The sequence below is a fragment of the Armigeres subalbatus genome, chromosome 3 (assembly GCF_024139115.2).
Source record: "Armigeres subalbatus isolate Guangzhou_Male chromosome 3, GZ_Asu_2, whole genome shotgun sequence".
Taxonomy (NCBI): domain Eukaryota; kingdom Metazoa; phylum Arthropoda; class Insecta; order Diptera; family Culicidae; genus Armigeres; species Armigeres subalbatus.
In genome coordinates, this window is record NC_085141.1 from 201,820,062 (window position 1) to 201,836,973 (window position 16,912).

Consider the following 16,912-nt stretch of genomic DNA (forward strand, 5'->3'; position numbering starts at 1 on the left):
ACACCTATGGAAAAAGGTTCAATGTTGCCTGGTATTGGTGATTCTACTAGCGAACCTTATCGTGAACTTCTGGGAACCATAATGTATATCATGCTATGCACCAGACCGGATGTATGTTTTCCTGTAAGCTTCCTTGGACGATTTCAACAGAATCCATCATCTTCCCATTGGCAATGTTTGAAGAGATTAGTTCGTTATTTGAAGGGAACTAAATCAAAATGTCTTGAATTCAAGCGGCACATTGAAGCAGAACCGTTGGTTGGGTTCGCGGATGCCGACTGGGCATCAGATACCATTGACAGGAAATCAGTTAGTGGTTACATATTCAAGGTTTTCGGGAACTTGGTTTCATGGTCAAGCAAAAAACAAACAACAGTTGCCACTTCCTCTAGCGAAGCCGAATATGTGGCCCTTAGTTCTGCGACATCTGAAGGAATATGGATCGCTGGAATTCTTGAAGATTTAAAAATAAAACAAGTACAAGAAGCCTTCGTCATATTTGAAGATAACCAGGGTTGCATAGGAATGTCCCGCAATTTGGAATCGAAGCGATCAAAACACATTGACATAAAACATCATTTTCTACGTGACCATATTGCAAGTGGGCGTTTGAAAATCGAGCATATAGCAACTCAACACCAACTGGCAGATATGTTTACGAAGCCTATGGATCGGAAGCGTCTAGAAGATCTGTGCTACCAACTTGGAATGGCCGATTGAGAGGGGGTATTAACACAGTAGCAATCGCCCAACTCTCGCACTGGTTGCTAACGCAGTTACCGATACTTGTTATTTTTTCCTAACATTCATTCCGTTACACAATCCCAACCTGTTAACACGTTATTAATAAAATCTCCACAAGTTCGTTTGTTACTCAACGTGTTTGTGTCTTCACTAGAAGTATCAGTCCCTCAAGACCTATCCACTGAAACGCCTACGTTCTCAGCCGTGAAATATTGTTTTACAAGCTCGAGTAGACTGTCGTCGGATGCGCAACCGCAAACGTGCAAGTTACAGCTGGCGTAGTTGATCCCGTTCGGCATCGATCCATATATTGCCCATCCGAGACGGGTTTTCGCTGCTATCGGTTCGCCCACACGACCTTCCCGGATTTGTTGGGTGGCGGTGAGTCGAGTATTCTTCGCTCCGATAAGTATTCCCGGAGCTTTAGCTTCGAAATCCACAATCGGCAGCTTACGCAGGTGTACAAAACGATCAGAAAGCTCCTTGTAGCGTAGCGTCTGCACCGGCAAGGCCAGGGATTCAACAGTTCTGACGTCGTCCAGCGGATACCGTTTGCCCCCTCCAATGCCCGAAATCTCCACCTCCACTTGACGGGAATATTCTTCTTCACGGCTGATGTTGTTCGTCCACGTCAGGCATAGACGCATTTCCTTCCCTTCGACCTCCAGTGCGTCAGCTATTCCCTTCTCCAGCAGCGTGACCGATGAGCCTTCGTCGATGAAAGCTAGCGTTTCGATACTCCGTCCGTTACTGAAGAGTCGTACCGGCAACATGCGAAACATTGTGGAACTATTGGAATGGTGCGCATTCACTCCTTCAGTTGATTTCCTCGATGCACCCAGCGCCTTTTTTGCGGTGGTGATTTGGTAGGGATCGATGAACGGCCGGAATCGTCATGTAGAAGCGGATGATGACGCATTTGACACCCTTGCACGTCGCAGCGTGCCCAAGACCGGCAGGGTTTTCTGCCATGTTTACCGAGACAGATCCGACACAGATAGTTGCCGTGAACAGCTTTCCAGCGATCATCCCTATCCATCTTCCTGAACACGTCACACTCCTTCACGCGATGATCCGAATTTCCGCAGACTAAGCAGCTTATTGGCGATGCTGATTTCGTAGATTCCACCTTGGTTTTGTCCGGAACCGCTGCACCAGATGGAGTAGCGTGGGCATTGACGAATCCTTTCTGCTTGTCTTCCTTCTTCGGTCGTGTTCCTTTAGATCGAACGAAAGCGTGACTTCGGCAGCTGACGAAACCAAGTTCGCCATATATCGGCTGAATATACGGAGGTCGACCACAGGAAACTGCCGCTTGAAAGTCACCCAGTCTAGCTTCAGATTCGCGGGAAGTTTGTCCACTAACTCTTGGAGCACCATCGGGTTGGAAAGGTGTAGCACTTGACCTGCCGCCTCCAGATGATCACAGAAATTCTGTACCGCCATCCCGAAGGCCACTACTGTAGACAGATTATCTGCTTTCGGTGCTGGAACTTCTCGAACTTTCTGGAGCAGCGCGTAGATTATTTGCTCCGGACGCCCGTACAGCAGTTGCAGCGTTTGCATCACTTGTGGTACTGATGCAGGTAATAGTAGACGACTGCGAACTGCTTCGAGCGCACCGCCCTTCAAACACCGTTGTAGACGACCGAGATTTTCCACGTTACTAAAACCGCACGCCTCCGTGGAAGTATTAAAGGCACTGTAAAACATTGGCCACTCTTCCGGGCTGCCACTGAACAATGGCAGTTCTTTTGGCATAACATGTCTCGCCGCCAGTTGACGAGACGTGGGAGCACGGTCGTCGATATGCGCGGATGACATTGTTTGAGCACCGAGCGGTGCCTGCAAAATGTGTGGGTTGGATTGAGGGAGGTATATTGAAGGAGGGAAGGGAGCGTAGACGGATTGTGTATTTATTGTATTTGCTCGGGGATAACCTGACCCTACGCTACAGTTTGCATACTGCGAACAAGCTACCTGGCCTACTGGAGCAAAACTGCTTAAGCTATGTGTTACCTGATACGGTTGGCTTACGCTTCCCATCGGGTGATTTCCGAGCTGTCCCACCGAGCTGATGGTTGGCGGAAGACACTGGGTGGAGCTGGTAAGTCCCGTCACTGGATCGACCCAATTGGCTGTCGTGACCGGCGTCGATGATTCCGGACGATTTGCTCCTCCTCCAGGTTGGAAATCACGCATAAAACTCGTTGCCTGCCCCACTGCATATGCACTCGTCGGCGGGTACAATTGTCGCAAATTCGCCTGTGCCGCCATAGTCGAAGAGGGTTGAGAAACTGGAACTGGTTCGCCGCCGAAAAACGACTCAACAGCTGGTAGCAACGAAGTCAACGGGGTGGGAACTACTCCTCCAGCAGCGGTATGCTGCAGTCTCGTTCTGGAATTTATGATTGGAACCGTCACTGTACTCGCCGGCGCAGAAATTAGCTGATTCTGGCTGACAGCGACCTGGTTCAGTCGATTTACCCAGTCTCCAAGACCACCGGTTGCCGCTTCATCGCCGGTTGTTTCACACCTTCCGTTCAGGATTTCGTAGCGAGCCTTCCACGCTTCTTTTTCCAACTGCAACTTCCGACGTTCAAGTTCAGCAGCCTGCTCCAATTCAATTTCCTTTAGTAGGAATGCCTTTCGCTCCTCCAACAGTTCGAGATTAAGCCGGGCGAGCTCCCCGATCGCCCCCGATCCAACTGTGGACCTGCTTAATTGTTGGTTTCCCACATTGGTTTGCACGCTCGGATCTCCTACGGCGCCGTCGGAAGTGGATTTGGTTACACATCTGGAGCACTTCCAGTTTTCCTCCTTCTGCCCGTCGTCGAAACCCACACATCCATAATGTGACCACTTGCCGCATCCTTCGCACTGCACCATATCGTCGATGTTGTTGGGCTCCTGACAATCCTGACAATCGAATCGACTCGTCTCCGGCATCCTGGTTAACCCGTTTCGATGTTGGTCACAACAAATCTTTGAGTTGTGTTGGAACGGAAACGTTTTCGGACCCTCTTGTAGCACGCGTGTTTTTAGGTTAGCGAGCTCAAAGCTAGATTTATTAAATAATAAATACATTAGGATAACATTTGTTTATATACGAGAATTTATTCTTACATTTGGTCTTCCTAGTGTTAACTGGATGATATTTCGGGAATTAAACGATCACTATAGTTCAATAATTTGTAATTCAGCTCTACCTTTTTTGACTTCACAAAAATAATGGTTTTGAGGAACGAATGATTTGCAGGATTATGACACAACGGATGTCAACGTTTGACAGCCGATATTGATGACGCGGCGCAGGGTTGCGCGCTATCGAGTAGCAGTGACGTAGGGGCGCCCCCAACAAAAAGGTTAAAATAAATACCGTTTATTTCTTTTAAAATGACAATTGTGTAGTAAATCTAATTGCTGCATGTAGTTTTTTTTATTGAAATTTATTGTTATATTTCGTCTAGATTCCGTAAATTCGGCAATAATTATGCAATAAACACAATGATTCATTTTTTTTATTTACCGATTTTTTTGTTTTTCTTAAAGTTTACACAAAGTATTTCTTAAGCCTTATATAACTAACTTTTTGGAAATTATATATGAATATTATTATTCGGAGTCATGCTTTGAACGTACTCTGTTTTTTGATTCAATGAAGTGCAATTATAAGTTCAATTGGCGCTTTGATGTTGCATGAAGAAGAAGAAGCAGAAAGATGATAATCGAAAAAATCTCCCCGGTAATCATACGGAGAAGTTTTTAAAACTCTTCTCAAAAATTCTAAAAGCAATTTAATTAAAAACGGTAAGCAGTACGGGGTTGGACTTTTCTTCTACTGTACAACATACACAATATTTCTATTCTAAATTTTATTTTCTAATATTACACTTAAAACAAAGTATAAGAAAAGTCCAACCCCGTACTGCTTACCGTTTTTAATTAAATTGCTTTTAGAATTTTTGAGAAGAGTTTTAAAAACTTCTCCGTATGATTACCGGGGAGATTTTTTCGATTATCATCTTTCTGCTTCTTCTTCTTCATGCAACATCAAAGCGCCAATTGAACTTATAATTGCACTTCATTGAATCAAAAAACAGAGTACGTTCAAAGCATGACTCCGAATAATAATATTCATATATAATTTCCAAAAAGTTAGTTATATAAGGCTTAAGAAATACTTTTGTAAACTTTAAGAAAACAAAAAAATCGGTAAATAAAAAATGAATCATTGTGTTTATTGCATAATTATTGCCGAATTTACGGAATCTAGACGAAATATAACAATAAATTTCAATAAAAAACTACATGCAGCAATTAGATTTACTACACAATTTGTCATTTTAAAAAGAAATAAACGGTATTTATTTTAACCTTTTGTTGGGGGCGCCTCACGTCACTGTTACTCGATAGCGCAACCCTGCGCCGCGTCATCAATATCGGCTGTCAAACGTTGACATCCGTTGTGTCATAATCCTGCAAATCATTCGTTCCTCAAAACCATTATTTTTTGTGAAGTCAAAAAGGTAGAGCTGAATTACAAATTATTGAACTATAGTGATCGTTTAATTTCTGAAATATCATCCAGTTAACACTAGGAAGACCAAATGTAAGAATAAATTCTCGTATATAAACAAATGTTATCCTAATGTATTTATTATTTAATAAATCTAGCTTTGAGCTCGCTAACCTAAAAACACGCGTGCTACAAGAGGGTCCGAAAACGTTTCCGTTCCAACACAACTCAAAAGATTTGTTGTGACCAACATCGAAACGGGTTAACCAGGATGCCGGAGACGAGTCGATTCGATTGTCAGGATTGTCAGGAGCCCAACAACATCGACGATATGGTGCAGTGCGAAGGATGCGTGCGGTCACATTATGGATGTGGGTTTCTGACGACGGGCAGAAGGAGGAAAACTGGAAGTGCTCCAGATGTGTAACCAAATCCACTTCCGACGGCGCCGTAGGAGATCCGAGCGTTCAAACCAATGTGGGAAACCAACACTAAGCAGGTCCACAGTTGGATCGGGGCGATCGGGGAGCCTGCCCGGCTTAATCTCGAACTGTTGGAGGAGCGAAAGGCATTCCTACTAAAGGAAATTGAATTGGAGCAGGCTGCTGAACTTGAACGTCGGAAGTTGCAGTTGGAAAGAAGCGTGGAAGGCCTGCTACGAAATCCTGAACGGAAGGTGTGAAACAACCGGCGATGAAGCGGCAACCGGTGGTCTTGGAGACTGGGTAAATCGACTGAACCAGGTCGCTGTCAGCCAGAATCAGCTAATTTCTGCCGGCGAGTACAGTGACGGTTCCAATCATAAATTCTGAACGAGACTGCAGCATACCGCTGCTGGAGGAATAGTTCCCACCCCGTTGACTTCGTTGCTACCAGCTGTTGAGTCGTTTTTCGGCGGCGAACCAGTTCCAGTTTCTCAACCCTCTTCGACTATGGCGGCACAGGCGAATTTGCGACAATTGTACCCGCCGACGAGTGCATATGCAGTGGGGCAGGCAACGAGTTTTATGCGTGATTTCCAACCTGGAGGAGGAGCAAATCGTCCGGAATCATCGACGCCGGTCACGCCAGCCAATTGGGTCGATCCAGTGACGGACTTACCAGCTCCACCCAGTGTCTTCCGCCAACCATCAGCTCGGTGGGACAGCTCGGAAATCACCTGATGGAAGCGTAAGCCAACCGTATCAGGTAACACATAGCTTAAGCAGTTTTGCTCCAGTAGGCCAGGTAGCTTGTTCGCAGTATGCAAACTGTAGCGTAGGGTCAGGTTATCCCTGAGCAAATACAATAAATACACAATCCGTCTACGCCCTTCCCTCCTTCAATATACCTCCCTCAATCCAACCCACACATTTTGCAGGCACCGCTCGGTGCTCAAACAATGTCATCCGCGCATATCGACGACCGTGCTCCCACGTCTCGTCAACTGGCGGCGAGACATGTTATGCCAAAAGAACTGCCATTGTTCAGTGGCAGCCCGGAAGAGTGGCCAATGTTTTACAGTGCCTTTAATACTTCCACGGAGGCGTGCGGTTTTAGTAACGTGGAAAATCTCGGTCGTCTACAACGGTGTTTGAAGGGCGGTGCTCAGCAGCTCGCAGTCGTCTACTATTACCCGCATCAGTACCACAAGTGATGCAAACGCTGCAACTGCTGTACGGGCGTCCGGAGCAAAATCTACGCGCTGCTCCAGAAAAGTTCGAGAAGTTCCAGCACTGAAAGCAGATAATCTGTCTACAGTAGTGGCCTTCGGGATGGCGGTACAGAATTTCTGTGATCATCTGGAGGCGGCAGGTCAAGTGCTACACCTTTCCAACCCGATGGTGCTCCAAGAGTTAGTGGACAAACTTCCCGCGAATCTGAAGCTAGACTGGGTGACTTTCAAGCGGCAGTTTCCTGTGGTCGACCTCCGTATATTCAGCCGATATATGGCGAACTTGGTTTCGTCAGCTGCCGAAGTCACGCTTTCGTTCGATCTAAAGGAACACGACCGAAGAAGGAAGACAAGCAGAAAGGATTCGTCAATGCCCACGCTACTCCATCTGGTGCAGCGGTTCCGGACAAAACCAAGGTGGAATCTACGAAATCAGCATCGCCAATAAGCTGCTTAGTCTGCGGAAATTCGGATCATCGCGTGAAGGAGTGTGACGTGTTCAGGAAGATGGATAGGATGATCGCTGGAAAGCTGTTCACGGCAACTATCTGTGTCGGATCTGTCTCGGTAAACATGGCAGAAAACCCTGTTGGTCTTGGGCACGCTGCGACGTGCAAGGTGTCAAATGCGTCATCATCCGCTTCTACATGACGATTCCGGACGTTCATCGATCCTTACCAAATCACCACCGCAAAAGGCGCTGGGGTGCATCGAGGAAATCCAACTGAAGGAGTGAATGCGCACCATTCCAATAGTTCCGCCAATGTTTCGCATGTTGCCGGTACGACTCTTCAGTAACGGACGGAGTATCGAAACGCTAGCTTTCATCGACGAAGGCTCATCGGTCACGCTGCTGGAGAAGGGAATAGCTGACGCACTGGAGGTCGAAGGGAAGGAAATGCGTCTATGCCTGACGTGGACGAACAACATCAGCCGTGAAGAAGAATATTCCCGTCAAGTGGAGGTGGAGATTTCGGGCATTGAGGGGCAAACGGTATCCGCTGGACGACGTCAGAACTGTTGAATCCCTGGCCTTGCCGGTGAGACGCTACGCTACAAGGAGCTTTCTGATCGTTTTGTACACCTGCGTAAGCTGCCGATTGTGGATTTCGAAGCTAAAGCTCCGGGAATACTTATCGGAGCGAAGAATACTCGACTCACCGCCACCCAACAAATCCGGGAAGGTCGTGTGGGCGAACCGATAGCAGCGAAAACCCGTCTCGGATGGGCAATATATGGATCGATGCCGAACGGGATCAACTACGCCAGCTGTAACTTGCACGTTTGCGGTTGCGCATCCGACGACAGTCTACTGAGCTTGTAAAACAATATTTCACGGCTGAGAACGTAGGCGTTTCAGTGGATAGGTCTTGAGGGACTGATACTTCTAGTGAAGACACAAACACGTTGAGTAACAAACAAACTTATGGAGATTTTATTAATAATGTGCTAATAGGTTGGCATTGTGCAACGGAAAACGGAATGATTGTTAGGAAAAATAACAAGTATCGGTCACTGCATTAACAAACAGTGAGAGTGTTGGGCGATTGCTACTGTGGTAATACCCCCTCTCAATCGGCCATTCCAAGTTGGTAGCACAGATCTTCTAGACGCTTCCGATCCATAGGCTTCGTAAACATATCTGCCAGTTGGTGTTGAGTTGCTATATGCTCGATTTTCAAACGCCCACTTGCAATATGGTCACGTAGAAAATGATGTTTTATGTCAATGTGTTTTGATCGCTTCGATTCCAAATTGCGGGACATTCCTATGCAACCCTGGTTATCTTCAAATATGACGAAGGCTTCTTGTACTTGTTTTATTTTAAATCTTCAAGAATTCCAGCGATCCATATTCCTTCAGATGTCGCAGAACTAAGGGCCACATATTCGGCTTCGCTAGAGGAAGTGGCAACTGTTGTTTGTTTTTGCTTGACCATGAAACCAAGTTCCTGAAAACCTGAATATGTAACCACTAACTGATTTCCTGTCAATGGTATCTAATGCCCAGTCGGCATCCGCGAACCCAACCAACGGTTCTGCTTCAATGTGCCGCTTGAATTCAAGACATTTTGATTTAGTTCCCTTCAAATAACGAACTAATCTCTTCAAACATTGCCAATGGGAAGATGATGGATTCTGTTGAAATCGTCCAAGGAAGCTTACAGGAAAACATACATCCGGTCTGGTGCATAGCATGATATACATTATGGTTCCCAGAAGTTCACGATAAGGTTCGCTAGTAGAATCACCAATACCAGGCAACATTGAACCTTTTTCCATAGGTGTTTGGACCGGATTGCATATATTCATCCCAAACCGGACCAACAGCTTGTCGATATTCGTTTCTTGAGATAAACGCATACTGCTTCCTTCCTTATTGGAACATAGTTTGACTCCTAGAAAATGGTTGGCTTCTCCACAATCTGTCATATCGAAAATTGGCTTCAGCCGCTTCTTATGGGCCATTATTGATGTGTTCTTCCTTCCGGCAATAAGCAGGTCGTCCACATAGAGCACGATGTAAATTTCATTCCCAGCGCAAATTTCTTGTATACAAACAATAATCGTGTTTTGAACGCTCGAATCCCAGTTCTAACAGTTTCTCGTTGAACTTCTCGTTCCAACACCTTGGAGACTGCTTTAACCCGTAAAGTGACTTGACCAATCTACATACTGTATTTGGAGGTGCATCGACTCCATCAAAGTCCAAAAGTCCAACCCCGTACTGCTTACTGTTTTTAATTAATTGCTTTTAGAATTTTTGAGAACACTTTTAAAAACTTCATCGGGAAAGCATACCCGTAGAGATTTTTGCGATTATCATCTTTCTGTTTCTTCTTCTTTAAGCAACATCAGCGTTATTGTTAACGATATTGTTTTTGATTTGACTGATAAGCTCCCACGTAAACCAACACCACCAATAGGTAGATGAAGGCTTCCGCCACCTGTTGATGGTGTTAGTTTGCGTGGGAGAGCTATCAGATTCGTCAAATCGCCGTTTGAATCTTTGTTTACAAAAGCAGATAAGTCGTTTTGAAAATTTTGTCTTGAATTATAACCTTTCCTTGTCAGGGTCAAAACTCAAATATTTTCCAGTAATCAGCGGTATCTTTATGATCCTGTTTGGTAAGCAGCTGATGCTTTTTGTACCGGTTGAGGGAACGATTATAGAGCATTCCGGTTAGATGATTTTTGTTTATCGCTGCGTTGCGTGAATTGAAGTACACTTCCTGTATACTATAGAAGAAAAGAAATGATTGATTGTATTGACGATCAGATCATATAACGAGGTTATTACTGGTTGCTCTGGTGGAAATTTCTCTGAGAATCTTTCCATTTTCCTTCCGTTTGAAAATTTCCTCAGGAACGCTCAGAGCAGCTGATGTAGAAAGAAGAGGATATTGGGGTGCTCGTGAAGAAACTTGTACTGACGGATTAGAGGCGCAAATGAACGAATTGCAAATCGCAGGATCTCGTTTAATCACGGAACAAACACGAATTGTCGATCTAATAAATCCAGTGTCTCGGATCTCCGGGATTTCATCACGGGCTAAAAAAAAAGGAAATAAATGAATATATATTTTTCTTAAAACATGGGAATACAAACCATCAACGTGCATCAACTATCACTGCATCCAGAAGTAATCCGCCGACAGTAATTTCCACAAATAAAAACAGAAGTTTGATTAGCAAAACGGACAAGCGGACAAGTGACGTGTTTCGATGAAAATTGAACAAACCGAATGAAAATATGAAGCTATTGTTATTTGTACCATGTGCACGGTAAAAAGACCATGGTAGAATAGTCATTTTAAAAACAATGTTGTTATTGTTAAAATTTTATGGATTTATTTTGACAATTGATTGAATTGTTATTTTTACTACACGACCATGGTTAAATCTACTGCACTCTTATTTTCAGTGTAAGTCTCTGAGTGATTTGAAACGGGTGTGTGAGTGAGGTATACCTACTTCTACTCAAATATGGGTAAATGGAACTTCACCCATAAATATAGGTATGTGTACAGTGACTATAATGGACTCTATTGCTTATAGGTATGTGCACTTTTTCGAGATTATGGGTACTGTTCACCCATGTTTGGGTGAACTGAACTAAGCGTGATAGGTAGTAGTCGGATTCACAGTGCACACGGTTAGAAAAAAGTATAGATAGTGGAATATAGCGAAGAGCGAAGATAAATCCACTGTCTCCAAACGAACTGTCAAACGTGTCTCCAAACGAGCATGACGTCACGATTTCAATGGAAACGTTAAGGGCTGTGACGTCATATGCGCGTGTGCACGGGCAAAAAAATCGACTCAGCCATGCTTTCGCTCATCTATAGTATAGATAGTGGAATATATAGATGAGCGAAGATAAATCCACTGTCTCCAAACGAACTGTCAAACGTGTCTCCAAACGAGCATGACGTCACGATTTCAATGGAAACGTTAAGGGCTGTGACGTCATATGCGCGTGTGCACGGGCAAAAAAATCGACTCAGCCATGCTTTCGCTCATCTATAGATTCTACTATCTATAATCTATAGATTCTACTATCTAGGGATCCTACATTCAGAGATATGCGAAAGCGGCCATCTTGAGCCAATCGAGCATTGAGAGCTGTCAGAATCTGAGCCAAATGAACATTGTTATTGTTGCGGATTGAAAGGTAATGCGATTGTAATAAAAAAGATTTTACGAAAAGTTTTGTCGAATAAAGAATATGTTTTACATTGGCAGGTTGAAGTAGTCCAGTTTATGCATGGTACTTTGTTCATTTGTATTGCACTTCTATTTTAGTGATAATGCACTGTTGGACGTTGAATAACGAAATCTGAAAATGCTATTATACGCAAAGTCATGTTGGAGCTCCAACATTTTGCGCCACGGCAAGTTCTGGCAGCGTTTGTTTACGAAAGTAACAGCGTTGCTAAACCGTCTGGAAAAGTATTCGCACATCTCTTAATATAGGATCCCTACTACTATCTATAGAAAAAAGCATCTAATATTAGGTACTTTTCACTCAAATCGGGGGTTCAGTGTGGGAACCCAAAATTAAGTAATATTTTCTTGAAATTAAGTGAAATTCACCTAATATTAAGTAAAATATACTTAATTTTAAATAGAAACTAACCAAAAGCTAGGTAAATTTCACTCAGCTTTTGAAAAATGAGATTACCCAACGTTGGGTTCCCACACTTTAATGCCCTTTGTTGAGTGGTTTTACTCTTCATTTTATGACAACAAAGGGAAGAGGGAGGGAGAAGCAAGAGAAAAAAAGTACCTAAAATTAGGTACTTTTTTCTAACCGTGCACAATGCGAAAAAGCAATTTTTTTCGTGTGGGTTTGCCCTTTTGCAAGTACAATTCTTGTCAGAACTGGGAACGCTGCTGTCTTTGTCGCAATTTTTCAGGCTGCTCAAAGAAAAATTCATGTTGGTGGTGGCTGTTCTCTTCGGTGAAAATTTTGAAAAATTGTTTCCGATTCAATTTATCGTGTCAATCTCTGTCCTCGAGTGTCGTTAATGTTCTATTTCTTGGTGCGACATTTAGCCGAATGACGATTTTGCCGAGAGTTCTAAATACGAAAAGAATTTGTGAATGAAGAGGAAATAACGGAAGAAGAGCAGTGTGTAAAGGAATTAAGCAGTGAAAAATTCGATTTTACAAAATGTCGGAGCCAGACGCATTAAACATCGATCATCTGATTGCTATGCTATTGGAAGGTAAAATATTTGATTTTTTTTGCTATTTAAATGTAGAGGCTTTACTTCACTGCTGGTTTTATTTAAGAATAGTTTCATGAAAGTTAAATATTCGATGCACATTAATATATCCTGTCTAATTAAATACTTTCTTGACTGGCTAATAAAAACAGCCTAGCAAGAGACTTATAGACGAATCCAAGTAAAAATAAGAAGAAGACACGACGGTGTTAACTTTGACAGATCCTACAGCACAGCATAGGGAGATCATTTTAAAATGCTTATAATAAATTCTAGACAAATGTAATTAAAATTGATTGATGTATGAACGGAAAAGTTCCGAATTGTATGATAGATACATTTTTGGAAAATATTAAAAAATTGAGATAAGCTTCCAGATACGTAATTCAGAACTTTTTCCGTACCGTAGATCAATCAGATTTTAATTACAATTTGTCTAGAATTTATTATAAGCATTTTAAAATGATCTCCCTATGCTGTGCTGTAGGATCTGTCAAAGTTAACACCATCGTGTGTCTTCTTCTTATTTTTACTTGGATTCGTCTATAGAACACACGACGAAAGATTGACATTTTGGCGGACAAGGCTGTGAAGGTCGTTTTATATTCACATCCATTCTCAAATTTCCTATACTGACTGAAGTTTTTACTGTAATTTCACTGTAATACATATTGCATACCGACCTAAACTAATTTTGCACTGCACTATTGAATAAATCTTATCCATCGAAATTTGGTGGTCAAATTTGCTTTTATGAGGAGAAATTTCCTAGTAGTTGGTAATTGTAATTGTATTCATTATTCTTACGAGAACTAAAGACACTATATAGTATAGTATATAGTGTCTTTAACGAGAACCAGTGTACATTTTTATCGGGTCAAGGAAATTGTATGAAACTTTACATTTATAAGTATATTTATTTGTTACGATAGCCTACCAAGACCTTTTTTGATAGATGTTTTGTTGTTCTTGCTGGGTAGCACCAGCAGAGTGGCCAGATTATAATTTGATAAATCGGTAGCTTGACTGTAGAAAAATCGGTAGTTATCGGTAGGCCGGAAAAAGTATCAAATCAAAGTATCAAAAGTATCAAGTCGAGTCAAGTACGAGACACTGAAGACGGCCTTACTGTTGAGGTCGAAATACGTATCTGTCAAGATACAATTAAGTGGTGGAATTCAATGGGATTGTATAAACTCGTCTTATGACAGGTGAAAACATTCCACTAAAAAGCTCAAAATAATTTTCTTATCAAATCATAAGAAATGACATAATTAAGGCGCACTTGGCCTCATTTCATATAACCTCTTTTAAAATATAGACAAAGAATCAGAAGAAATAAATTTTGGCTGTTACGTTCTTTTCAAATGTTGGTCTAGAAATTGCATAGTTTGCCCAGCAGTGTTCTTTTTATATTTAAAATCTATTTCAATATAATTATTGCCAATGCTGCTGTCAAGAAAAGTTGCACATTTAGTCGGGGTTCGGCCAAATCTTACTAAGCGGCTTTTCGATTAAATTGTGATATTTTGTTTTGGAAAACGGAAATGATTCCATGTTAATTCAAACGTATATTTTTTGTATGACATCCTCAGTAATGGCGTTGAGCGATGTCCGATGAGATTTGTGATCAATTGAATCTGCTACAAGTTGGGTAAAAAAATAGGAAAATTGTCATTGGCAGAACCCCGACGATTTGTAAAGCGGATTGGTCTGTTTGCCATACACCAATGCACTTGCAAAAAAAAATATCGTCCGATTTATTTGAGGCTCGAATCCGCAGAAAATAAAACTAAACAATATGACAGTTTCAAGTATATGAATCTAAACTGATATAAAGATGAATCCAAAATAGCCTTCTGAGAAAACGTTTGTTTCTCAGATTCAAAATCTGTTTCGTAGAAGAATCTGAATTACTACTCTGGTAACTCTAAGTATTTCCAAAGATATTGACGGACTTCAGACCGGACCATTCTTCAAATCTAGCCACGTAGCACTATTGGATTTGTAGACTCGACGGTTTTTTTCAAGGAGACCCATGTAAAAGGCAATATTAAATATGCTAACTAAACTATTCCGTTTCTGTTAATGTAAAGCCGTCGGCTATTCTATCCATAATATTAAAATACACACGGAAGAAATAAACTACCCAATAGTGAGTTTAATTCACCCAACCTCGAACATCCGTACGGGAAGCCAAAATTGAGTAAGTAGGGTCGAAGTAGTTTGCCTTTACTCCCATGTTAACAAAGTACCCAACGGAAAATTTATTTACCCAAATGTAAGTTTAATTCACTCAATTTCGACCTCAGGTAATAAAACTCAAAATTGGCTTCCCATATTGAACTGGCGTCGTTGGATTGTTTGGCTCTTTTGTTTTTGACACCAAAAGAAAGAGTGGATGGAAGAGAAGAGAAAAAATAACCCAAAAGTCAGTTTAAAAATACTCAATTTTGGGTACTTTTTTTCTTCCGTGCAGGGGTTAGGCAAAATGATTGAGATAGGCAAAATTTGGCCCAAATTCAAATACTTATAACTTTTTGAAAAATTGATGAAATTGGACAAAACCAGAAGCATTCGACGGCAAATTTAGTCAAGAGTTAAGAACATGCACGATCACGAATACTGGCCATCGGACACCGGAGATGTTCCGGATTTTCGGAGGCCATGTCAAAAACACATTTTTTCTGCCGCTCGTATTTTTGTGTGGTTTGAAGTTACATCGATAAAACACTATATTCCTAGAAACTAGATCTTATTGAAAATTGAATGCGGGCTGTTGTGCTAAGATCCGTTGAAAAACATCCGAGATATGGCCATTTCAGTAAACCTGGTTCCGGATACTATGGTCAATTATGTATATCCTTCCAATCACGTATGTATTATCCGGTACCATATCAATATTGGTATCAAACTTCAAGATTTTTCATGGAGATGCTTCAGGAAGCATATGCAGGACGATCAGTTGCCCTGACCACTCTGTAGTAGGTTCCAGATGCCCCGGGGGAAGTGGCCAATTTGAAAAACGTTCAGAACCCTATCAATATGGGTATCAAACTTCAAGAGTTTTCATGAAGATGCTTCAGGAAGCATATTCAGGATGATCAGTTGCTCTGACCACTCTGTAGTAGGTTCCAGGTGCCCCGGGGGAAGTGGCCAATTTGAAAAACGTTCAGAACCCTAACAATATGGGTATCAAACTTCAAGATTTTTCATGGAGATGTTTCAGGAAGTATATTCAGGACGATTAGTTGTCCGGACCGCTCTGTGGTAGGTTTCAGGTGCCCCGGGGGAAGTGGCCAATTTGAAAAACGTTCAGAACCCTATCAATATGGGTATCAAACTTCAAGATTTTTCATGGAGATACTTCAGGAAGCATATTCAGGACGATCAGTTGCTCTGACCGCTCTGTGGTAGGTTCCAGGTGCCTCGGGGAAGTGGCCAATTTGAAAAACGTTCAGAACCCTATCAATATGGGTATCAAACTTCAAGATTTTTCATGAAGATGCTTCAGAAAGCATATTCAGGACGATCAGTTGCCCTGACCACTCTGTAGTAGGTTCCTCAATTCATCTTATTCAAAGATTCAGTTATATCGCAAGTGATATGAAAGACATAATTACATATGGAATACTCTGATCCAGTCTTTAATGCCAATCCAGTTGATTAGACTATGGCTTAGATGCAAAATGTCATTATAACTGATTAAACAAAATTAAGGTAAATGCGACAACTGGAGATTGAAATATTCTGATAATTGCTTGGAAATTAACTGAAATTATTAGAACCGTTTATGAGAAAGATTACTTTGTTTACCGTGCCTTTGGTTGGCGAGTTAAAAATCGGTAGTTCTCGGTAGGAATTTTGAGAAATCTGTAGTTTTCGATCTTTCGTCTGTGAATCGGTAGGTGAGTCAAAAATCGGTAGGACTACCGAGAAATCGGTAGGTCTGGCCACCCTTAGCACCAGCCATTCTTATGAGCGGGGGATTTCATAATTTCTGAACTGTCATTTTTAAGTTTAATTTGATTTTAATTCGCGACACGGACCAAAGCCTTACCTAGGTCAAGGAAGTTTGAATGGGAATTGAAATACATTGGACAGCAAAGATTATTATTTTCAATTTTTGAATAACTAGCTGACCCGACGAATTTTGTTTCGTCTGAAATTGATTATTGTCTGATTTTTTTTAACATTCGCAATTTTCTTGTCTTATACCGTGCACGCACCATATTTGCGCAGTTAATAGTAAATTGAACTTCAA

At 42.0% G+C, this 16,912-nt stretch overlaps 1 protein-coding gene and 1 long non-coding RNA gene across 2 annotated transcripts in view; one reads left to right on the forward strand and one right to left on the reverse strand.

The window, feature by feature from the left end:
• Positions 1–9,918: 9,918 nt before the first annotated feature.
• LOC134224080 (uncharacterized) lies at positions 9,919–10,793 on the reverse strand. Its single transcript, XR_009982839.1, has 3 exons — positions 10,527–10,793; positions 10,218–10,469; positions 9,919–10,149 (listed from the first exon to the last, which is right to left on the reverse strand). It is a non-coding gene; the product is annotated as an uncharacterized LOC134224080 (long non-coding RNA).
• A 1,522-nt stretch (positions 10,794–12,315) lies between these two features.
• The window catches only part of LOC134226489 (serine/threonine-protein phosphatase alpha-2 isoform), a 111,209-nt gene continuing 106,612 nt past the window's right edge, over positions 12,316–16,912 (forward strand). Inside the window, exon 1 of the mRNA XM_062707300.1 lies at positions 12,316–12,648. Coding sequence (XP_062563284.1) covers positions 12,594–12,648 — 55 coding nt within the window. The 5' untranslated portion in view covers positions 12,316–12,593. The remainder of the gene's footprint in view (positions 12,649–16,912) is intronic.